Below are 18,868 nucleotides of genomic sequence, written 5' to 3'. Positions count from 1 at the left end.
CTTATATTCTACTTGGCAGGGGAGCAGTGGACAGGAGAAATACGTGAAATACAGGGCATGTTAGATGGTGAAAAGGGCTACAGAGGAAAATCAAGCAGAGGAGCTAGGGGAGCACCAGGAGCAGGGGTTACTATCTCAAACAGAGGGTTCAAAAAAGTCTTGAGAAGGTGATATTTGAACAAAGACTTGAGGACATAAATGAATGAGGTGTACAGGTATCAGGGAAAAGTATTATAGACAGAGGTAGTAGCCGGTGCAAAGGCCCTGAGGTCGAAGTGTGTCTGGTATGTTTAGGTAGTCAGGAAGTGACAGGGGCAAGTGGTGTGGGTAGGGAGAACAACACAAGCAATGGAAGCCTTTCAGTCACAGAAAGGACTCCCATTTTTTATTCTGTGTGTATTGAGAAACCACTGGCAGACTTTGAGTAGGAGCAATGTTTTCTAACTTAATTTTTTCTGAGGTATAATTGAGATACATTAGTTTTGGATGTGCAACACAATGATTCACCATTTGTATTAACCTAAATTTTAAAAACCGTCACTCTGGCTGCTGGGTGGGGAGAAGACTTGTATCGGGGGAGGGGCAGGGGAAACAAGGAGATCAGAAAGGACGCTGTTGCAACAATCTAGGCGAAGACACGCTAAAACTTCCTTTGGGAAACCTCTTCTGGGAACAGACGTACATCAGTGCATATTAATGCCAAGCCAGGGACACAGGTGTTCTTGGCCTTCAATTTGCCCAGGTACCATAAACCTGAAAGGCTTTCAGCTTGTTACAAGCTCTCCTAATTACAAAGCCCACTAATTATTATCTAGGCCCTGGCCAATTATCCCACGGGGTCCTGTGCTGGCCACCATTTATGATTTCACTTATGGGGAACAAGATGAACCCTTCCAGGCAGGCCCCACCAGAGCTCACAGGGATCCCGGCAGGCTCTCCCTCTCCAGGGAGAGCGCCACACCCAGATCTCTCCCACATGCTGGGGACGTCCCAGATGGAACAGGAGTTTAAGACGGTCTCCGTCACACCGCTGGTCTTGAATGCCAGTATCATTGCATTTTCAGGGACCCACAAAGTTGAAAAGGCGGACAGAAAGGAAAAGAAACACTCTGCAGTTAGCATTTATTTGGAAGTGAAAGTCAAAAGGGAAAAAGGCTGAAAATTGTCCATACGCAGAAGACAAAAGAGCCTCTTCAAAAGCAAAAGAGACTGAATTCCAGCATCACAATGAAAATCAGCGAGGGGCAAAAAGCATAAAGACATGTTTTCCAAAGAGACACAGGGAATTCCCTTCCCTTACAAGGGGACTTGGGTTCCACTGGAGATGCAGAAGCGGGGCAGGGATGAGAGCCCCGAGCTTGGCCACCATCTGGCTGGGTGCCCTCAGGCAAGGTGTCCCGCTCTGACCCTGTTTCCCCTTCCGGAGTGGGGGAGAATGACAGTTCCTGCCTTGGGTGACGGTGAGGCTTAACGGAGCTCTCAAGTCTGCGAGGCCCTTTGCTGGACTCCCTCTTAACAATAGGTAGAAACGGTATTTCCATTTTTATTTGCTGGACCCCTCCAAATAAATACTCTCAGCATAGCCCTTCTATCATTTTTGATCCAGTTTGTGAGGTCCTGAAAAAGCTCTGCATCTCCTAACACACGATTAAGAAAAGAGACCACTGTCCTGTGCAAGTTCACAATTAAAGTGGAGCCTAATGTTCCTGCAGGCTCCAGACTCCACATTCTCAAAAACCTCTGGGTCCTTCAGAGGTCCAAACTCACCACTTCCCCAACCAAAACTCACTTTCCTCCCTCGGTTTGCTGCTCTTTCTTATCTATTTCCAGGATGAGTGCAAGGCAACATTCTGGAAGCTGGTGGAATTATTTCTTGGAAACCTTAAAGTCTTTCCCCAAATCAAAACTGTTTTGTCTTCAGAGACAGGCTCCCAATGCCACTTGCTTAAAACGTCCACTGGCACAGTGGATAACAAGCTGTCTCCACACGCTGGCAGGGGCACAAAATGACACAGTCCTTGTGGAGTGCAGTATCGGTCAAAATTAAAATGCATGCAGCCTCATCCAGCAGACCAGCCTGTGGAAATTTATCTCCTGGACACACGAGAACACATGCAAGAGGACATGTATACCAGGTTATTCCCTCCAGCACTGTTTCCTAAAAGATAGGGCACAACCCAATGTCTATCAGGGGCAGGTTAAACGGACTATGGCGCATACATACTTTGCAGCTGTAACATCAGTCAAACAATGTTCAAGTTCTCTAGAGAGAGACACAAATATATTACCAAGCAAAATGGCAGGGGCAGCATAGTGCCGCCATATGCTACTTTGTATAAAAAACTATTAAATTTACATTTGCATAAAGAAATAAGATTTTTTGTATTGCCATAAGGAAACCCTGAAACAGATACACAAGAGACCAATAAAATCAGTTACCTGCAAGGAGCTCATTAGTTACCTGGGTCTGGAGAAGAACTGGGTGAAGAGTGGACAGGGCTGGAAAGGAGTATTCCAGTCTGACATACATATTAAGAAAAAAACTTTTTTTTGTTTTTAATGACTTGCCTACTAAAAGAGTAGAAATGAACACCTGGAGCATTTCAGAAACAAAAGTTAGCACCCTGCAAATTCACTGACCTAGTCTCTAAGTGCAGAGTTCTGGACAGGGTATTTTTTTAAAAGCTCCCCAGGTGAATAGAAAACCATTATTACCTGCAGACTAAGATTCATGACCAACTAGTCTACTGACGGCCTCCCTGGGGCCCTCTCCTGCAAGCTAGCCTGCCTTTAATGCACAGCTCCAACCTGACTCCTCGCCTTGGGGCACCCTCAAGCACCCCTTTCCTCTCCCTGGAGAGCCCTTCCCCTTCCCCTTCTTGGCCTGGCTGCCACCCTCTCATTCATCAAGATCCCACAGGTAAAACTGACTGCTCCTTGCATCCTCCTAATGTTTTCCCACCCGAGACATTCTTGGAAGTCCCACTGGAGAGTCTCTCAGATTTTCTGGACGCTCCCTGCAGGCTGGGTCTGGGTCAGTCAGCACCCCTAGCATGTGTGCACAGTGGGGAGAGGTTTGTGCACTGGCTGCTTCTCTGGTTTCCGTGCCACACACGCACCCATTCCCAGCTTGAGGAGTGGAACCTGATGATGCAGGATGACCCCAAAGCAGTTTCCATATTTATTTTAAGTGTGAATTTACACCCACAGAGCTCTCCTTCGCTGGTAGGGCAGAAGGACCAGCCTCGTTTGTCCCTGACCAAGGGTGCCCTTGGATCTTTGGCCTCAGGCGGGACAACCAGATGCCCACACCCTGGCTGGCACCAGGTATTTACACATCAAACATTTGTGACCTAGCTGATAGAGTTTCTGGGGCAATGAATTTGGTGGCAGCCAACACATGGGGGAGCTTTTTAAAATGCTATGTCCAGAACCCCACCCTCAGAGACTATCTCAGTGTGTTTATGGGAGGGCAAATCTCCATTTTTCAAGTACTCCAGGTGACTCGCTGCTCAGCCATGTGAATGAACCCTAGTCTAGGGCTGAGGCAGAGCATTTTGGGCAATGGGGAAAAAGACAGGCATCCAAAGCATATGCAATACCTTTAAAAACCAAGCAGAGGCTGACATCAAGAAGCTTCAAGGCCATCCTGGTTTCTCCGCCCCAGGTGCTTCTTGAGCCACTCCTCCCACCCCAATTCTAGACAACAGTCATGAGCACGTCCATAGATAAACCCACTTGGGCCCACCCCGAGCACACTGCACAGTGGCACACAGGAGAACACCGCAGAATTTCCTTTCCTAGTGAAGGGCACTTTGGGCTAGTCACTGTTTGCACAGCAGTGTTTGCTTTAAAAACACAGAAGCAGGGAGAGTGAGAAAACTGGTTTGGCTAGTTTGTGGGCTAAGAGGGAACACAGGGCAATCACTGAGCCAAAGGTAAAACACACAGGAGGGTCTCAAACAGAAGGCACCAAATACTTCAGGGGGGTTAGTATTTAGCACTGAGTACCTGCACATCCCCTAGGCTGTGGGTGCTCTTATGCCCATTTTATGGATGGGGAAACTAAGGCTTAAGAGAGGAAAGTCCTTGGTGGACAACCCTCAGCTTGCAAGGGGCATTACCCGGATATCAATTTAGGCAGTCTGACTCAAGAACCTTCTAAAAGTTGGGAAGATGCCATCAGGGCCTTGGGGGCAGTGGAGGGCTGAAGGCAGTAAGAGGAAGGAAAGGGAGGAGAGAAAGAGTACAGGGGGAGAGGCGACCTAAGGCCCTTCCAACAGTAACAAGCATAAGCTGAGATATATAAAAGGGAACCTGAAATTAGCAAAAGAGAGACAGACGGAGAGAAAGAGAGAGGCCGCTATAGATTTCTTTTTAATTGATGAAAGGTGGAAAACATTTAAAAATGACTAACTGCCCCTCTATCTGCAGATTCGAGTTTGAGGTCTCCCCTCTCTTCCCCCAGCAGCTTTCAGTGGAAAACACTGGAACACCCTATCTCCAGCATACACACACACACCCCTACCACTGTAGCCCAGATTCTGAAGCCATGACTGGGCGGGCAACCCTCACAGCATCTCAAAGTCCCAACAGACCCAACTCTTCCTGCCTATCTACAATTAACATCTAGGAATGGCCTAAAACCACAGTTTGAGAGGAAAAAAATAAGCCAAAGTTGTAAATGTCATTCATTCATTCATTCATTCATTCAAAATAATATTTTGAGTGCCTACTTTACTCTGTCCCTAAGAAATACAAACCACCACTGAATGAATGTGTTTCTTTACATCATCCCTCTCACTTGCTCTTGTTCAGCCCATGTCTGCTTTACTCATGACTGTTAACCCCAGGGTCTACCAGCCCAGGGCTAGCACTCAACAGGCCTTCATATTTGTTGACGAGACAAATAAATGAATATGCTCATTTTGTTCTCACAAGAAACCTATGAGTATTACTGATTACTGACCTCACCCCCATTTTACAGGTGTGGGAACTGGGGCTCATCTAAGTGATTTATCCAAGGTCACATAACTAGTAGTTGAAATTCAAACCCAGATCTCTCAGACTTACTCACAGAACTACCCTGACCAACCATAAAGATTTCATTCCCCCTTGAAAGCCTAAAGCCCTGAAAGCAGATGGACACTGAGGCAGAGTGGGAATCCAGAAAAGTCTGGGGTGTGACAGGTGCCTCTTGGGGATTTTAGGGGTTTGGCAGCTTCTGGGAGATGCAGAGCTGATTATTCCAGTGTCTGGCTTATCTGGGGCTATGCTTGGAAGGGAATGTGTAACAGACACCCAGGTGAGCATTTCGGAAGAAAAGGCTCACCCAATAAAACGCCTGGGAGAGCAACCAGGGCTTTCCATAACCACTGGGCAGGGAGGAAGGGTAGGTCTAGGGGGCCCCACGGGGAAGGTGTGGTAGGCAGCCTTCCTTAAATGGCCTGCAGGGCCCAGGGCTTTCCACCTCTGCTTCTCCTGAGCCACAAAGGTAAGGGCAGCAGGATGACCCCTCCCTCTTCTTCCCAGTGAGCTCTGCATCAACCCTTGTCACAGATGTGAGTAATCCGGGAAGTGACCTTTAGGAGTTTGAGGGGTGGGGGAGTGGGGACCTGATGATGTAGGTTGAGCCCAAAGCAAGTTTCCATATTTGTGTTTTTTTTAAGCCCATTTTATTGAGGGGCCCTGCATACTGTTTCTGCCACCTTTCAGCACATCTCGTAGAAAGAAGGGGAAATGGTTGTATTTAATCCACACAAGTGGGTTCCTGGGAGCCAGGTCCAATCCATCAAGCAAGCCAGAGCTCAAACCCCAAACACAAGCCCTGTTTGCTCATGGCCAGGTGGTGGAGGAAGCAAAGCAAGGAAATCATGCGTTTACAAGCCTGCCTGATTTTTCCCCCAACCCCCAATCAACTTGAAGCTGAGCCCTAACTGTCTAAGAGCCTGGGTTTCTCAAACCAGTTTGTGCTGAGAAAAAGGAAAATAATCAGAACCTCTAAATAATCAGTTTACAGTTTTTGTTTGGTCAAACCCTATTTGTGACACTCTATGGCCACCAGTGGACAAACGTGACAAATTCCTTGTTTTCAAAATCTCAAACAGCAAATTCTCCATGGCACCAACATTTAAACCTGATGTCGCATCCCTGGACTGTGCAGAGAGTGGGGACACCTCTCTAAATCCTGGCTGTCTTTTTAAATCACAAAGCCAGCTCCCTGAGGTCACAGGTGTGATTTTACCAGCGGGCACTACTGTCCTGCAGAGATGCCACACACTGCATTGGTAGGAGACCCCCATTGAACAAAAAGGCAAAAAAAGTGAATTGTCCAAAAATCTGCTGAGTGGCAGTGGGTCTACGGACATAAAAGAAACTGGAACCAGCCACAAGCAGCTTGTGGAGGCTGTCTCTCCCTCAAGACCACCAGCCACAGGCTCCATCTGCCTCCCACCTGGATCTGACCCATCTCCATCACCACCTCTCCCCTCTCAGGGTCCTGCCCATATCAACACCTCTGCTCTCCTGGGCACAGAGGGAGGAGAACATCTACTTCACAATGGACACTAATTCCCCAAACACATTCTTCCCTTGGTTGTTGAGAGAACAGGAGAAAGACCAGCTGTGGATCCCTAAGCAGATCACCAAACTGCTTTATGCTTCTGTTTCCTCATCTGCAAAATAGCATTTACAACAGTGCCCACCCTCATAAAGTTCTTGGAAGATTAAATGAGGTAAAATATGTGAACGCTTGCCCCAGAGTCTGGTTCAAAAGCAAACAGGTGCTGCTATGATATCATTATTAATGGGTAATATTATTGGTCAGACACAACAGCTTGGGCCAGGGAATTAAAAACCAGACTGACCCACCCTTGGTGCTACCAAACGTCTTGGTGCAGTAAACCAAGTGACCAGCACTTGTTGGAACACCTCATACACATATTCTCACACACTCCTGCTTCTCACCCCTGCCCCACTCTTCAAGGTGGGGCCAACTTCGCCATCTCCCAGAAGCCAGTCCTCACTTAACACTGATATCCATCAAAACACCCCAGACCACATACACTCTTTGGTACCTAACTGCCCGTGTCCCACGGTGCCCTCTGAGTGCGTCCTGGGACATTCTCAGCAACCTGCTGGAACATGAAATCCTGAGGGCAGGGCTGGAGTGTCCCTGTATCTTTCAATGTGTTCCCAGGTTCCCAACACTGGACAGAGCAGAGACTGGCCAAGTCATGGCGGACCCACTGCAAACACCACTTCCTTTCTGACCCAAACGAAAATTCCACATAACACAGATGGGCCTCAGAAAAGCAAATATGTTTAATCAATCAAGCTACAGTTTCTCTGTTAAAAAAAAAACATGCTGCCCCCTGTTGAAATAACTTCCAAAGTTCAAAAAATTTTCAGACTGGAGAGTGTGATTGATAGATTTTTCACATGGCCAAAGACTGGAGGAATATACAGTGAATGTCCTCAGGGGAACTGTGGGTGATTTCTTGTTTTAAAAAATGTTTCTTTTATTGTCATGATACTCACCACATCAACTAAAATCAAGAGGGAGGAGAACCTCGTTTGGAAGGAAATAAGCACCCGGGAAGCAGTGAAACCAGAGAGAAACCAAGCTTCCCCCGCTCTCACTCCTGCGCAATGGTGGACCGAAACAAAGCAAAGTCTAGAATCCTGATTATCACAGTGATAAGGCTCTGGAGTACATTGTGTGCATTTTCATTCCCTGACTCAGAGCTACCAGGCTTTTTTTAAAACACATTATTCCTTGGGGGAATAGTACCTGTATCAAAATGTTTTCATCTCTATGAGCAAAAGCCACAGCCTGAGTAACCAAGAGAGGGCTCCTCAGACATCCCAGAGATGGTGTAGAATGGGGCCTGGGAGTCAGATCCTAGCTCGAATTCCTCCTCTGCTGACCCTGGGCAAGTGGACTCCACCCTCTGAGCCTCCCTTTGCTCATCTGTAAAAGGGGAATTACTGCCCGCCCCCACCCTCTTCCCACACAATCAGGTTTTTGCAGTCTGAAATGACATACTGTCTCTAAACGGTCAGATCAATAAGACACCCTGAAAGCCTTTTAATAAGTGCCAGATCGGCCCCTTGTAACATAATTAACCATACCAGGGACAACCCCCTCAACCACAGAGCTCAATTAAAGCTGAGGTCCCTACATCTGTGAAATTCCAAAGGAGTGTTAACTTGAGCCACGGAAGAAGGACTTGCCCAGCTTAGCCCAAGGGCGTGGGAGCGCGATTCCTCGGACCCTCCGCACTCCCACCCGACCCGGCTCAGGGACACCGGCGCGCCCTCACCTCTGCCCAGGACTCGGCCCCTCTCCAAGTGCCGCCGGGGCACGGTGAACGTGTAGGTCTCCGAGCCAAAGCCGGGACTGCAAGGCTCCGGCTCCTGGCAGAGCCGCGACGAGACCTGGCGTAGAGGGAAGGTATGGAACCGGCGTGATTTCGGGGGGCATCCGTTCAGCCCGCACCGAAAACAGCAGCGCAGCCGCTCCCTCGCTCCCGGCGTCGGGACTGTGGGAGGGCCCCACTCCCACCCCCCGGGGCAGGCAGCCACGCCGATCTCATTCCCAAACCTGTGGCCGCCGAGCCCCCGGGAACTCCCGGCAGAGGTCACCTCCTCCCGGACCTGCCCAGCACCCTTTCTTTCCTGTCTCTATCCCAGTTTCACTGGAGACATCTTTACCTTTCCCAGCTCCACTTTCCTTACAGTGGGAACGCTCCCATCCTGTCTAATTTCTCAAACCGAGTTTCTCCAATATCTTTTGCCCCCATTTTATCCTGGGGGAGCCCCCACACCCACTTACTACTCTTACCCTTACCCGGCAGGTGCCTTTACTTCTACTGGTTCCCCCTTCCTTCGCTCAGGGATCGTCCCCACTCCTCCTGACTCCCCCTAGACTTGCACCGGGCTCCCCCTTTCCATATCCCGACCCCCACCCTGGCTGCCTACTGCGCGCCCCTCGACCGACCGCGGCCAACCCGGAGTCCCAGGGGCTGCAGGCGCCCCCTCCTCGGGGACTTGCGGGAGGGAGAGGGCGACGCCGTGCTCGCTCCTCGCGCGCTCCCACCCTCATCTCCGTGGAGCCCCGAGCGCGGTGCTCCTTCCAGGCCGTTCGGGCCCTTTGGACCCAAACTTTCTTGAAAAAAGAGGAGGCGACAGGTAAGAGGAAGGGACACGGAGCCGAGGCGCGGATGGTGGGGCTGGAAGGCGTCCCCCGCAGTCTGAGACCCGACGTACCTGCAGCAACAGGAGGAGGGCGGAGAGGCCTCGAAACGGAGGCCCCATGGCGGGCGGGAGGGGGTCGGGAACGGGCAGCCGGCGCTGGGCAGGGCTAGCTTCTGGCAGGACTTCCGCGAACTCACAGGTGCTCGGCGCCTGCGGACGCCGCTGAACTGTACTGCGCTGCGGCCGCCAGGTGAGCCTCGAAGGCACCGCCCCCGGCACCGCTGATTGGCGGAGGATGCACCTGCTGGCTGCAGCCAATGAGCGGTGCGGCTCTTCCTCCCTCCGCCCCCTTCGCAGGCGGGGCGGACGTCCCGCCCCAATCCCGTCAGTCTACCTAGCGCTACCCGTGCTGCTCGCCCCCAGTGGGCAGGGGCAGGGTAGGGTAGAGGACCTCCATGATTCCAGTTCCTGCCAGGTTCTAATCCCAGCTTCGCGGTGACTCACTGACACCTGGGTCAGAAAGGACTTTACCTTTTGCCTAGTTCTGTCTTTTTAAATGCAGGTCTCCTTCAGTTCGTGAGTGTGCAAATCAATTCACTGGGCGGGGCCCACCTTTCCAAGCCTCAGTTTTTCCACCTTCCAAATGGGATTCATAATCACAAACACCACCCTATGTTGTCGTGGTTACCACACAGTGAGAGTGATGTTTCCTGCGCTATAAAAGCTCTGTACATATGTGAGGGATAATAATTGTAACAATAGATGCTGGCATTGAAAGTTACTACGCCAGGCTCTGTACTAAGCATTTGACAATTACCCTCCCATTTATGCTAATCTCTAAACAACCCAAGAGCTGTGTTACTAGTCCCATTTGTTAGACAGGCAACCGAGACATACAAAATTTGAGGCCGGTGGGAAGTGGCCCAGGACTGGAACCCACCCCCTTCTGACTTCAGAGACCTTTCTATTATTAGCTTCACCTCATGTGGCCCGAGATTTCAATTGCAGTTTTCAATCTGTCCTTTAATGTTGACCTGGAAGAGACCCTTTAGAGAGCACCCAAACTGAATCCATAGTTATTTACAAATTACTCTTTCAATGTTTCATAGCAAGTCAATATCAAGGCCAACACTAGAACTTAAGATTTCCTGATCCCCAGACCGGGGCTCTTAACACCACATCATAGCCACCACTGTCTCTTCTAGAGAATTCTGCCTGCAGTAAAATAATTTTAGATTAAAAAAAAAATAGACATGCAAATATTAGGTCAGACAGTTTCCCTGAATGACTGCCAGGGCACAGCAGCATCTGCGTGGTTTGGCTACCCTGACAAGGACACCATCTTTCCCTTTACCCTCCAAGCATGGTCAGACCTACAAAACAGTGGGTGGAATCAGCCACTCACTGGCTGTGTGACCTTGGGCAAGTCGGTATTCTCATCTGCATAAATGGGTTGATAGAAGCTAATTCAAGAACATCACTAAATCGAGTACTTGGCACTTACTCACAACTGCCCAGTAAATGCTTAGTGTGGAGGTGGTTCTTTGGAAAGGGCCACTCCCTCTCCCCCTTCTTCACGGGGAAGGCCGTGTTTAGAATATTTCTCCCAGAGCTAAAGGTAAATCTGAGCTCATTGAGGCTATTTTCTCGACCCCAGGAGACAGGCATTGTCTCCAACCAAGACACTGTTTCTGGCTAGCCCAGGCACCCACCCCCAACCTGTCCCTTCACCTCTAGTGGGTGTTCCCACCTGTCCCCAGTTTAGTGGGTTTCTGAGAACACGCCCAGGCTACTTGGATTTCTGCTTCTTGGCTCTCTCTGCATCTTTATCCACTCCAGGAGGCTTGGAGGCAAAAGGCTCCAGTATTTCCTTTCCCACTGGGGTTCCTGCTGGCCTATGCATTAAACAAGATAATGGAAATACAGAAAGCGGCGTTTCCCCCATGGGGCATCCTTGTTCGTTTATTTTTTTTTCTCCCAGTTATGTAAAAATACATATTTTATGCCATCACTCAGCCCAGGGAGCCTTTAGAGTTTTGCTTTCCTCCACCCAGCAAGCCCTGGCCTTGTAACTCCACGGGAACTCCCATCGACTCTTCCATTGCTCTCTGGTAATTCAATAAAAAGGATTTTAGAAGACAATTAGGGGCAGTGATGACAGATCTGGCATGATGCTGTCTGTGGACCTGCAGGCAAGTCCTTCAGCAAGCTCCAGGGAGCGGGTGTGAAGGGCTGCCCCTCTCGGGTGTCCAGGGCAAGGAGAGGACAGACGGGTTCCCTGTGGATGGGGGCATTGTGTGACTGTGGTGCTCAGTAAATTGCCTCAGTTTTCCTCTTCCATCAAAAAAGGATGCCTCGTTGTGAGGATCAGACGAGCAGGTGAAGGTGAGCCTTTGCGCTGACGAGATGTGACGCTGATGGCGTTTGATCTCAGGTTCGTGGAGGGTTCAAATTCCCGCTCTGCCTCTAGCCAGGCAGCATGTCACTTGATCGCTTCCAGTCTCAGTTTCTTCATCCATAAAATGGGGAGGTGACAGCACGCAGTTCACAAGGTTCCTGTAAGGGCTCCATAAAGTTAGAAATTAACACTCTTGTCTCGATAACATTCCCTTCCCAGTTCTAGGGAAAACCGCGAATACCCAAGGAGACCCCTGCCCCAGGCTTTCCTCTCCCCACCCTGCCATGAAGGTTTCTTAAGCTATCTCGGGCCTCTTAGAAAAACTCACACAGGCTGTTCGGTCATTTCAACTCTCCCAGGGTTGTTTGCATTTTAAAGAGGGCTCTGAGGAATGCTTACTTCAAAGGAATGAAACTTTAGAGCTAGTAAACCTGCCAGGGTTCTTCACCTGGTGCCCATGGATGGACTTCTTGGGGGGCTCCATGACCCCCTGAGATTGCATGCAAACCTGTCAGTGCAGGTGGTAAGGTCCATTGATTTCATTAGCTTCTCAACCAGGGCGAGAAAAATCAGTCTTGGAGTCAGATTTTTCTCAGAGACGTCCAATGTGAATGGTAGGATTTCAGGCAGAAAAGAAATGTTGAGAGGCCTTGCCAGTGCTACTCCAGGTGGATGACACCCTACAGTTGGTGCTAGCCAGGCATCCATAATTGGGATGACAAACTCCACGTTTCCTTATTGCAGGGTGGGTCTCTGGTGGACTTCCCTTTCCTGGGTGTCCTGGCCACTGGCAGCCTGCAGGCTAATGATTAATCCCCCAGGCGGTCCTGTTCCTTTCTTCTCTTGGCAAAGGGTTGAATAATGGTACTGACTGGGACGGACACCCCTCCCCCAGCCTCTGCAGAGGAGAGCCCAACCCCCAGCAGACTGAAGAAGACTCCCTGGGAAATTGGAATTGCTACGAATGACTGCCAGTCAGGTTCCCACCTGTGTGGGGAGAGGAGGCTCCATAATAGCTACTCTTGGGGGCTGCTGAACCCCCTGCTGGGCTGGGCTGCTTGCCAGCATGCAGGGGAGGGAACTAGATATCCAGCCTCAGCCTCCGTGTGGTAACTGATAGGGGTGCCGCCCTTTGCAGCTCAGCCACTACTGGCATTGGCAAAGAAGCATTTTTATTTCAAACACCAAGTAAGAAAATGGCATAATGCATACATGTAAAGTATAATGAGACATCATGTATCTATCATCTAACTCCATCCTTTGTTTTTTGCAACTGTTACAATTTTTTAATTTATAAACTTGTTTAATCTTGCCACCCCCTGCATTAAAAAAAAAAAATAAGACTTTTTTTAGAGCAGTTTTAGGTTCATAGCAAATTTAAGGGAAAGATACAGAGATTTCCCAAATACCCACTATCCATCACATGCACAGCCTCCCCCACTATCAACATTCTGTATCAGAGTGGTACATTTGTGACAACTGAAGAACCTACAATGACATGTCATCATCACCCAAAGTCTGTAGTTTTACATTATGGTTCACTCTTTGTGGTGTCTGTATTATGGCTTTGGACAAATATGTAATGACATGTATCCACCATTACAGTACCATAATCATTCCAATGCTCTGAAAAATCCTCTATGCTCCACCTGCCCATTCATTCCTCTCTCCTCACTAACTCATGTCAACTACTGATCATTTTACCATCACCATAGTTTTGCCTTTCCCAGAATGTCATAGAGTTGTGCAGGTGCCCAGGGCAGGCTACCCCAAAATATGGCACTTAAGCATACTGATTATGTAGAATTAAAGTTACTTAAAATGCAGCCCATCAAGAAGGACCCTCTGACCCTCTTTTGTTCCCCTGAAAGCAGGAAATAAATCTCTCCTGTGAAAAGCACCCTCCCTGTACTGGGAGGCAAAGAGACATCCTCATCACCAGAGACAGGAAATTCAGGGCTGAGAAGGCTATATAAACAAATCTTGTTACTTTTACTAATTTACTGCCCCAGCCCAAACACTGTTTGGAATTTCTGACTAACTGAAGATCCCAAACATAAGTTTTCTTTCTCCTGTCAGTTCCTCACAGATTTATGTTTCTTTGTCTAAAATGCATAAAAGCTGCATGCGTTGGTCTGCATTTTGGGGTCTCAGTTTTATTACTGGGCCTCCGTATGAATGTAATTAAACTTTGTTTTTTTCCTCTGTTAAACTGTCTCATGTCAATGTGACTCCTAGACTAGCTAGAAGAACCTTGAAGGGAAGAGGAAAATTCTCCTCCCCAACAGATGGACTCATAAGGTACTCCTTTGGGTAAATATCAAGGAGCATAGTTGCATGATTCTATGATAAGAGCACGTTTAGTTTTGTTAAGAAATTGCCAAAGTGACTGTACCATTGTGTAGTCCTACCAGCAATGAATGAGAGAGTTCCTGTTGCTTCATATCCTGACAAGCATTTGGTGATGTCAGTGTGTTAGATTTTTGGCATTCTAATAGGCGTATACCCCTGCACTTTTATTTGTATTTTTTCAGAATATTTTTAAACAAATCCCAGATAACATATCATTTCCCCTGTATTTCAGTCTGCATCTCTGAGAGAGACATTTTTAAAACACGACCATCATCCCATTAAGTAATAATGCCTAATAAAATTTACAGTTCTTAGTATCATCGATGACTAGGTCACATTTGAAAGAAACGTCTTTTTTACAATGTTTATATGAATCAAGCTACAAGCAAGAGCCACACTTTACCTTGGGCTATTATGTCCCTTATGTCTCTTTATATATGTAATAGTCCCCCATTCCTTTTTGTTCATTTTTTTGAGGCATAATTGACTGCACATATTTAAAGTATACAATTTGATGAGTTGTGGCACATGCATATACCGTGAAACCATTAGCACAATCAAGATAATGAATACTCTTTGTTTGTTTCTATTTTGACATAATTCCAGACTTACAGAGTTTTGTTTTGTTTTGTTTTAAGACACTAAGGTCATTTGTGCTGTTGAATATCCTGTATTTTGTAATTGGTTGAATGCATTCTCATGGTGTCACTTAACATGTCCCTCTATCCCATATGCCATGTAAACTGATGGTACTTAGATTTAGAGGCTGGATTTGATTCAGATTCAATTTGGGGGGCAAAAAATATTTGGTATGTGGCACTGAATACTTCCCATAGCATCATATCAAGAAGCAAGAAATTGTCTACTGGATGCTATTAGAATAATAAGATTCAGTTGGTGTCACCTGATCCCTCCATTATCAAATTTTCCATCAGCCTTTCACCTTGTGGTTTAAGCACTATGGGTGATGGCTGTCTTGATCCATTATCTCACTAGGGCAAATGATAAACATTTATTAAGCACCCCCATGTGCCAGTTACTCTGCTCAACACTGAGGACACAGAAGCAAAATATGGCCCCTGACCTTAAGAAGCTCATTAAGGTAGTGAGGGATACAGACAAGTAAACATTCTTCCATTTACTTATTAAGTATTTATTGAATGCTAACTATGAGCCAGGCATTGTGCTAAATGCCAGCAATTACAATATACTGTGTGATAAAAATGATAGCTACCATTTATTGCATACTTATCATACTTTATATGTCTTCTCTTATCAGTCCTCAAACAGCCCTCTGGGTACTATCACCACATCTATTTTCCAGATTTTTATAGCAGAGGCTCAGAGAGGTAAAGAGACTTGCCCAAGGCTACCCAGTAAAAGTGACCGAATTGTAATTTGAACCCAAGTTCACTCCCTGGCCTTAAAAGCTTCTTAATGCCTATACTGTACTACTAAGATCAGGACAGGCTTTTATTTCCAGGTGCCATTTGAACTGACAGGAAAGTCTTGCTTTTTCTGGTGGTAAGAGCCGGAGCTGCTGGTTGTTTTCTACCAGGCTGGGGCTTCCAGCGCATTGAGGGCTGGGGTGGGAGTAATGATGAGAGCTGGAACCAGAGGGGCAGGCCTTGAGTTAGGCCATTCCGGCCTCCAACCTGCCTACGAAGCAGAAGGTGTTCTCCCCATTTTCAGGAGGAGAATACAGAGGCTCAGAGAGATGAACAGCCAGGTCATGGCAGAAGTAGGTTTGAGGCTGGTGCTCCAGCTCCAAGACCAGTATGGTAAATGGTTCCCAGCAAGGGTGTTGACACCTCACCACCTGGGGCTGATCCTGCTCTTCCACCAGCTAGTGGTAGACCTTTGAACGAATCACTTAAACCCTTTTTGGTCCCCAATTTCCTCAACTATACAAATGGGGATAATAATAGCACCTACTTCATTGGGTGGTTGAGAGAATGAGGTGGAATAACCTAAATGTGGTAGACAGGAAGTGCTAAATAAACATAAACTCTTATTATTTTCACATTGTATGATGCTCAGGGGCCCGGGTTTTCCCTGAGCAGAGTCCATAGGCAACAGATGCCTTCCAGCCTACCTCTCGCCCTCTCCTACGCCTGCTGAGCGGCGGGGAGGCTGTTGCCACGGAGTTACACGGCTGGCTGGGTGCCCTCTCCTTGCACAGATACCTTTGTGCCTGGTGTCTCAAGAAGGACAGATAAGGAGCTGCAGAATAGCTGTCCAGGCCCAACAGAGCCTCCTCTCAGAGTGAACACCTGTCCAGGGGGATGGAGAGCTAAAGCCCTCCTGCTTACCCTCCAGGTCTGAAGTCCAACCCTCCCGGCTCAGCAGCCAATGAAATCACTCCCTGCCAGATTCAGCCTAGTCCAAAGTCCAAGATACTTGAAGACGAAGGAATTTTATTTTTTGTAATTAAAATACTATTTTATTTTCTTAGTTTATACCCTTGAATTCTTAATGTGAAGAACTCACAATTTCATTTCCCTTAAAAAAGGAACTTTGGGGCTTGCACCGTTTGTTTATTTCTGTATCAGATTTCAGGAGCTATCTAGAACACAGTCCAGGGAACTGATCTTGGGACTTTTGAAGCAAAATCTCTTTCCTTCCCAACATCTGATCCCTGTCTGTAAAATGACTTATTTTAGTTTCTTAAAATGATCCTTCAGTTTTCTTCTGCCTCTAAAAACTATTACTTTAAGCTTCCTGAGACTGGCAATTGTGTCACTGGCCAGGTTTACATTTCCTTCTTTTAGGGGCTAGGAACTCTCAAGTGAGTGATGTTTATAGAAACGTGATGCTGTTTATTGCTTTTCAATTTTTAGACTCAACCTCCAGACAAAACACAAAAGACTTAAGTATAGTCCCAAAATAAAATGTACATATTATGAATGATATATATCTTAAAAATTGGGAATTGCTTAAGAGGGAAGCTAGGAAGCTTGATAAGGTCACTAAACCTCATGTTCCAACAGATATTTCTCTGGGGACAGAAATTTGAGGGGAAGTGGTGAGTCCACAATTATTCATTATATTATTATGCTTTATCTTATATATGTGATGTATTTATTCTCTTTTTATGTCTAATATTAGCCCTTTAAAAGATAAAGAAAAAAGCAATTAAGGGCAAAAAGAAAATTTAAAACATAATGAGTAAGATAAAAGAAAAGATATAGCAAAAATAAGAAACCATTTCTCTCTTCCTCCACCAATGCAGACTGGTTCTGTCTCTGGTGAGCATTTAACCCCTTTTGGTTGTATCAAAAATGGATTAAAGGAGGGGGCTGGAGAGCTGAGACTGAAAAGGAATGAAGTTCTGATGCACACTATGACACGGACGAAACTTGAAAACATAATGCTAAGTGGAAGAAACTAGACACAAAAGCCACACATTATATCATTCCATTTGTTTGAAATTTCCAGAATAGGCATACCCACAGAGAGAAAAAATAGATCAGTGGTCGCCTGGGGCTGGCCATGACTGCAGGGAGGAGGGAAATTGGGAGTGAATGCTCATGGGCATGGGACTTCCTTTAGAGGGGGATGAATTCTAAACTTGGATTGTGTGACGATTGCACAACCTTGTGATATACTAAAAACCGTCAAACTGAACGCTTTAAATGGGCGAATTGTGGAGAATATAGCCAATGGTTCTATACTATCTTTCTATGTTGACAGACAGTAACTGCACTAGTTGGGGTGAAGATATTAATAATGTGTGTAACTGTTAAACTGCTGTGTTGTATACTGGAAACCAATGTAATATCATATGTCAACTCTTTTTCAATAATAACTAAATAAATAAATGGGCTAATTGTATGGTATATGAATTTTATCAGCAAGCTGTTTGTTTTTAAGTGGTAAGGGGAGTCTTGCTGAAAGCAGGCTTCGTAGAGAGATGACTCCTGTAGCCCTGTAACGCCTACTATTTTTGTTTCACAAATGGAAAAACCTAGAAAACTTTCTTCCATGCATACATAATTTTAATAACAACAATAACAATAACAATAATAATGGTGCTCCTTTATCTAACACTCACTGTGTTCCAAGTGCTAGTTACAGGCACTTTTAATTTTATTAACCCATGGACCTCTATGAGGAAGATACCATCCTTATCCTCTCTTGAGGAAACAGAGAGGTGAGGTGATTCTCCACGGCTAGTGAGAGGCAGAGCCATGGTGAACCCACCAGGTGCCAGGCTCTGTGCTCAGCACAGGCAACACCAAAGTCTATCCTGAAGGTCTCCACCATCCATGAAGAATGGCCCAACCAACCCAGAGCTAGGGTGACCAGTTATCTCCATTTGCCAGGGACAGAGAGGGTTCCTGGAGCACAGGACATTCAGTGCTGAACTGGGGAAAGTCCTGGGTAAGTCTGGGATGAGTTAGTCACCTTACCACAGTGAGCACCATTGACTGTCCACTCGTGTGTGTGTGTGTGTGTGTGTACGCGTGTGTATGTACCTACTCATGGTTTTGTGAAAGGGATGTCTTGGTCTTTCTTCCCAAGGCTCAGCAGTTCTCAGCAAGAACCCAAGTTTTTGAGCTGGCCAGACTGGAACCAGACTCTGGCAGATGAAAGAAGCCTCCTGCAGGGGTGGAGACCTGCAGAGCAATAAAACCTGGGCAAAGAGGAGGGTTTCCACTAACGGCCTAGAAGAAAACCCCAGAGTCCAGACTGAGGATGGGGGCTCATAATTTTCCAGAGTGACTCTCCAACCTTTCAGGCCAGATTCATTCACTCATTTACCCACCCATTCATTCACTCAGTAAACACTCATGGGACACCCAGCATATGCCAAGTGCTCTGCTGGTGAAGGTGCCCCCTGCCCTCTAGGAGCTTTCTGTCCAGTGGAATAAACAGACAAGGAAACCAGGTATTTATGATCCAGGGTAATGAGCAAGA

The 18,868-nt window shown here is 47.0% G+C and overlaps 1 protein-coding gene and 1 long non-coding RNA gene across 4 annotated transcripts in view; one reads left to right on the top strand and one right to left on the bottom strand.

Annotated features, from left to right (window-relative positions):
• The window catches only part of CDH1 (cadherin 1), an 81,580-nt gene extending 72,137 nt beyond the window's left edge, over nucleotides 1-9,443 (bottom strand). Inside the window, exons 1-2 of one of the 3 annotated variants that reach the window (XM_036897668.2) lie at nucleotides 9,271-9,443; nucleotides 8,325-8,439 (exon numbers count right to left, since the gene is read on the bottom strand). In XM_036897668.2, the coding sequence (XP_036753563.2) occupies nucleotides 8,325-8,439; nucleotides 9,271-9,318 (163 nt within the window). In that variant the 5' untranslated portion in view covers nucleotides 9,319-9,443. The remainder of the gene's footprint in view (nucleotides 1-8,324; nucleotides 8,440-9,270) is intronic. The other 2 variants (XM_036897669.2, XM_057493586.1) reach the window with 2 other exon arrangements.
• A 1,701-nt stretch (nucleotides 9,444-11,144) lies between these two features.
• LOC118918694 (uncharacterized) lies at nucleotides 11,145-17,579 on the top strand. Its single transcript, XR_005027231.2, has 3 exons — nucleotides 11,145-11,632; nucleotides 13,835-13,897; nucleotides 17,181-17,579. It is a non-coding gene; the product is annotated as an uncharacterized LOC118918694 (long non-coding RNA).
• Nucleotides 17,580-18,868: the final 1,289 nt, after the last annotated feature.

Source organism: Manis pentadactyla, chromosome 15, assembly GCF_030020395.1.
Source record: "Manis pentadactyla isolate mManPen7 chromosome 15, mManPen7.hap1, whole genome shotgun sequence".
Taxonomy (NCBI): Eukaryota; Metazoa; Chordata; class Mammalia; order Pholidota; family Manidae; genus Manis; species Manis pentadactyla.
This window is presented reverse-complemented; position numbering and strand designations above follow the sequence as displayed.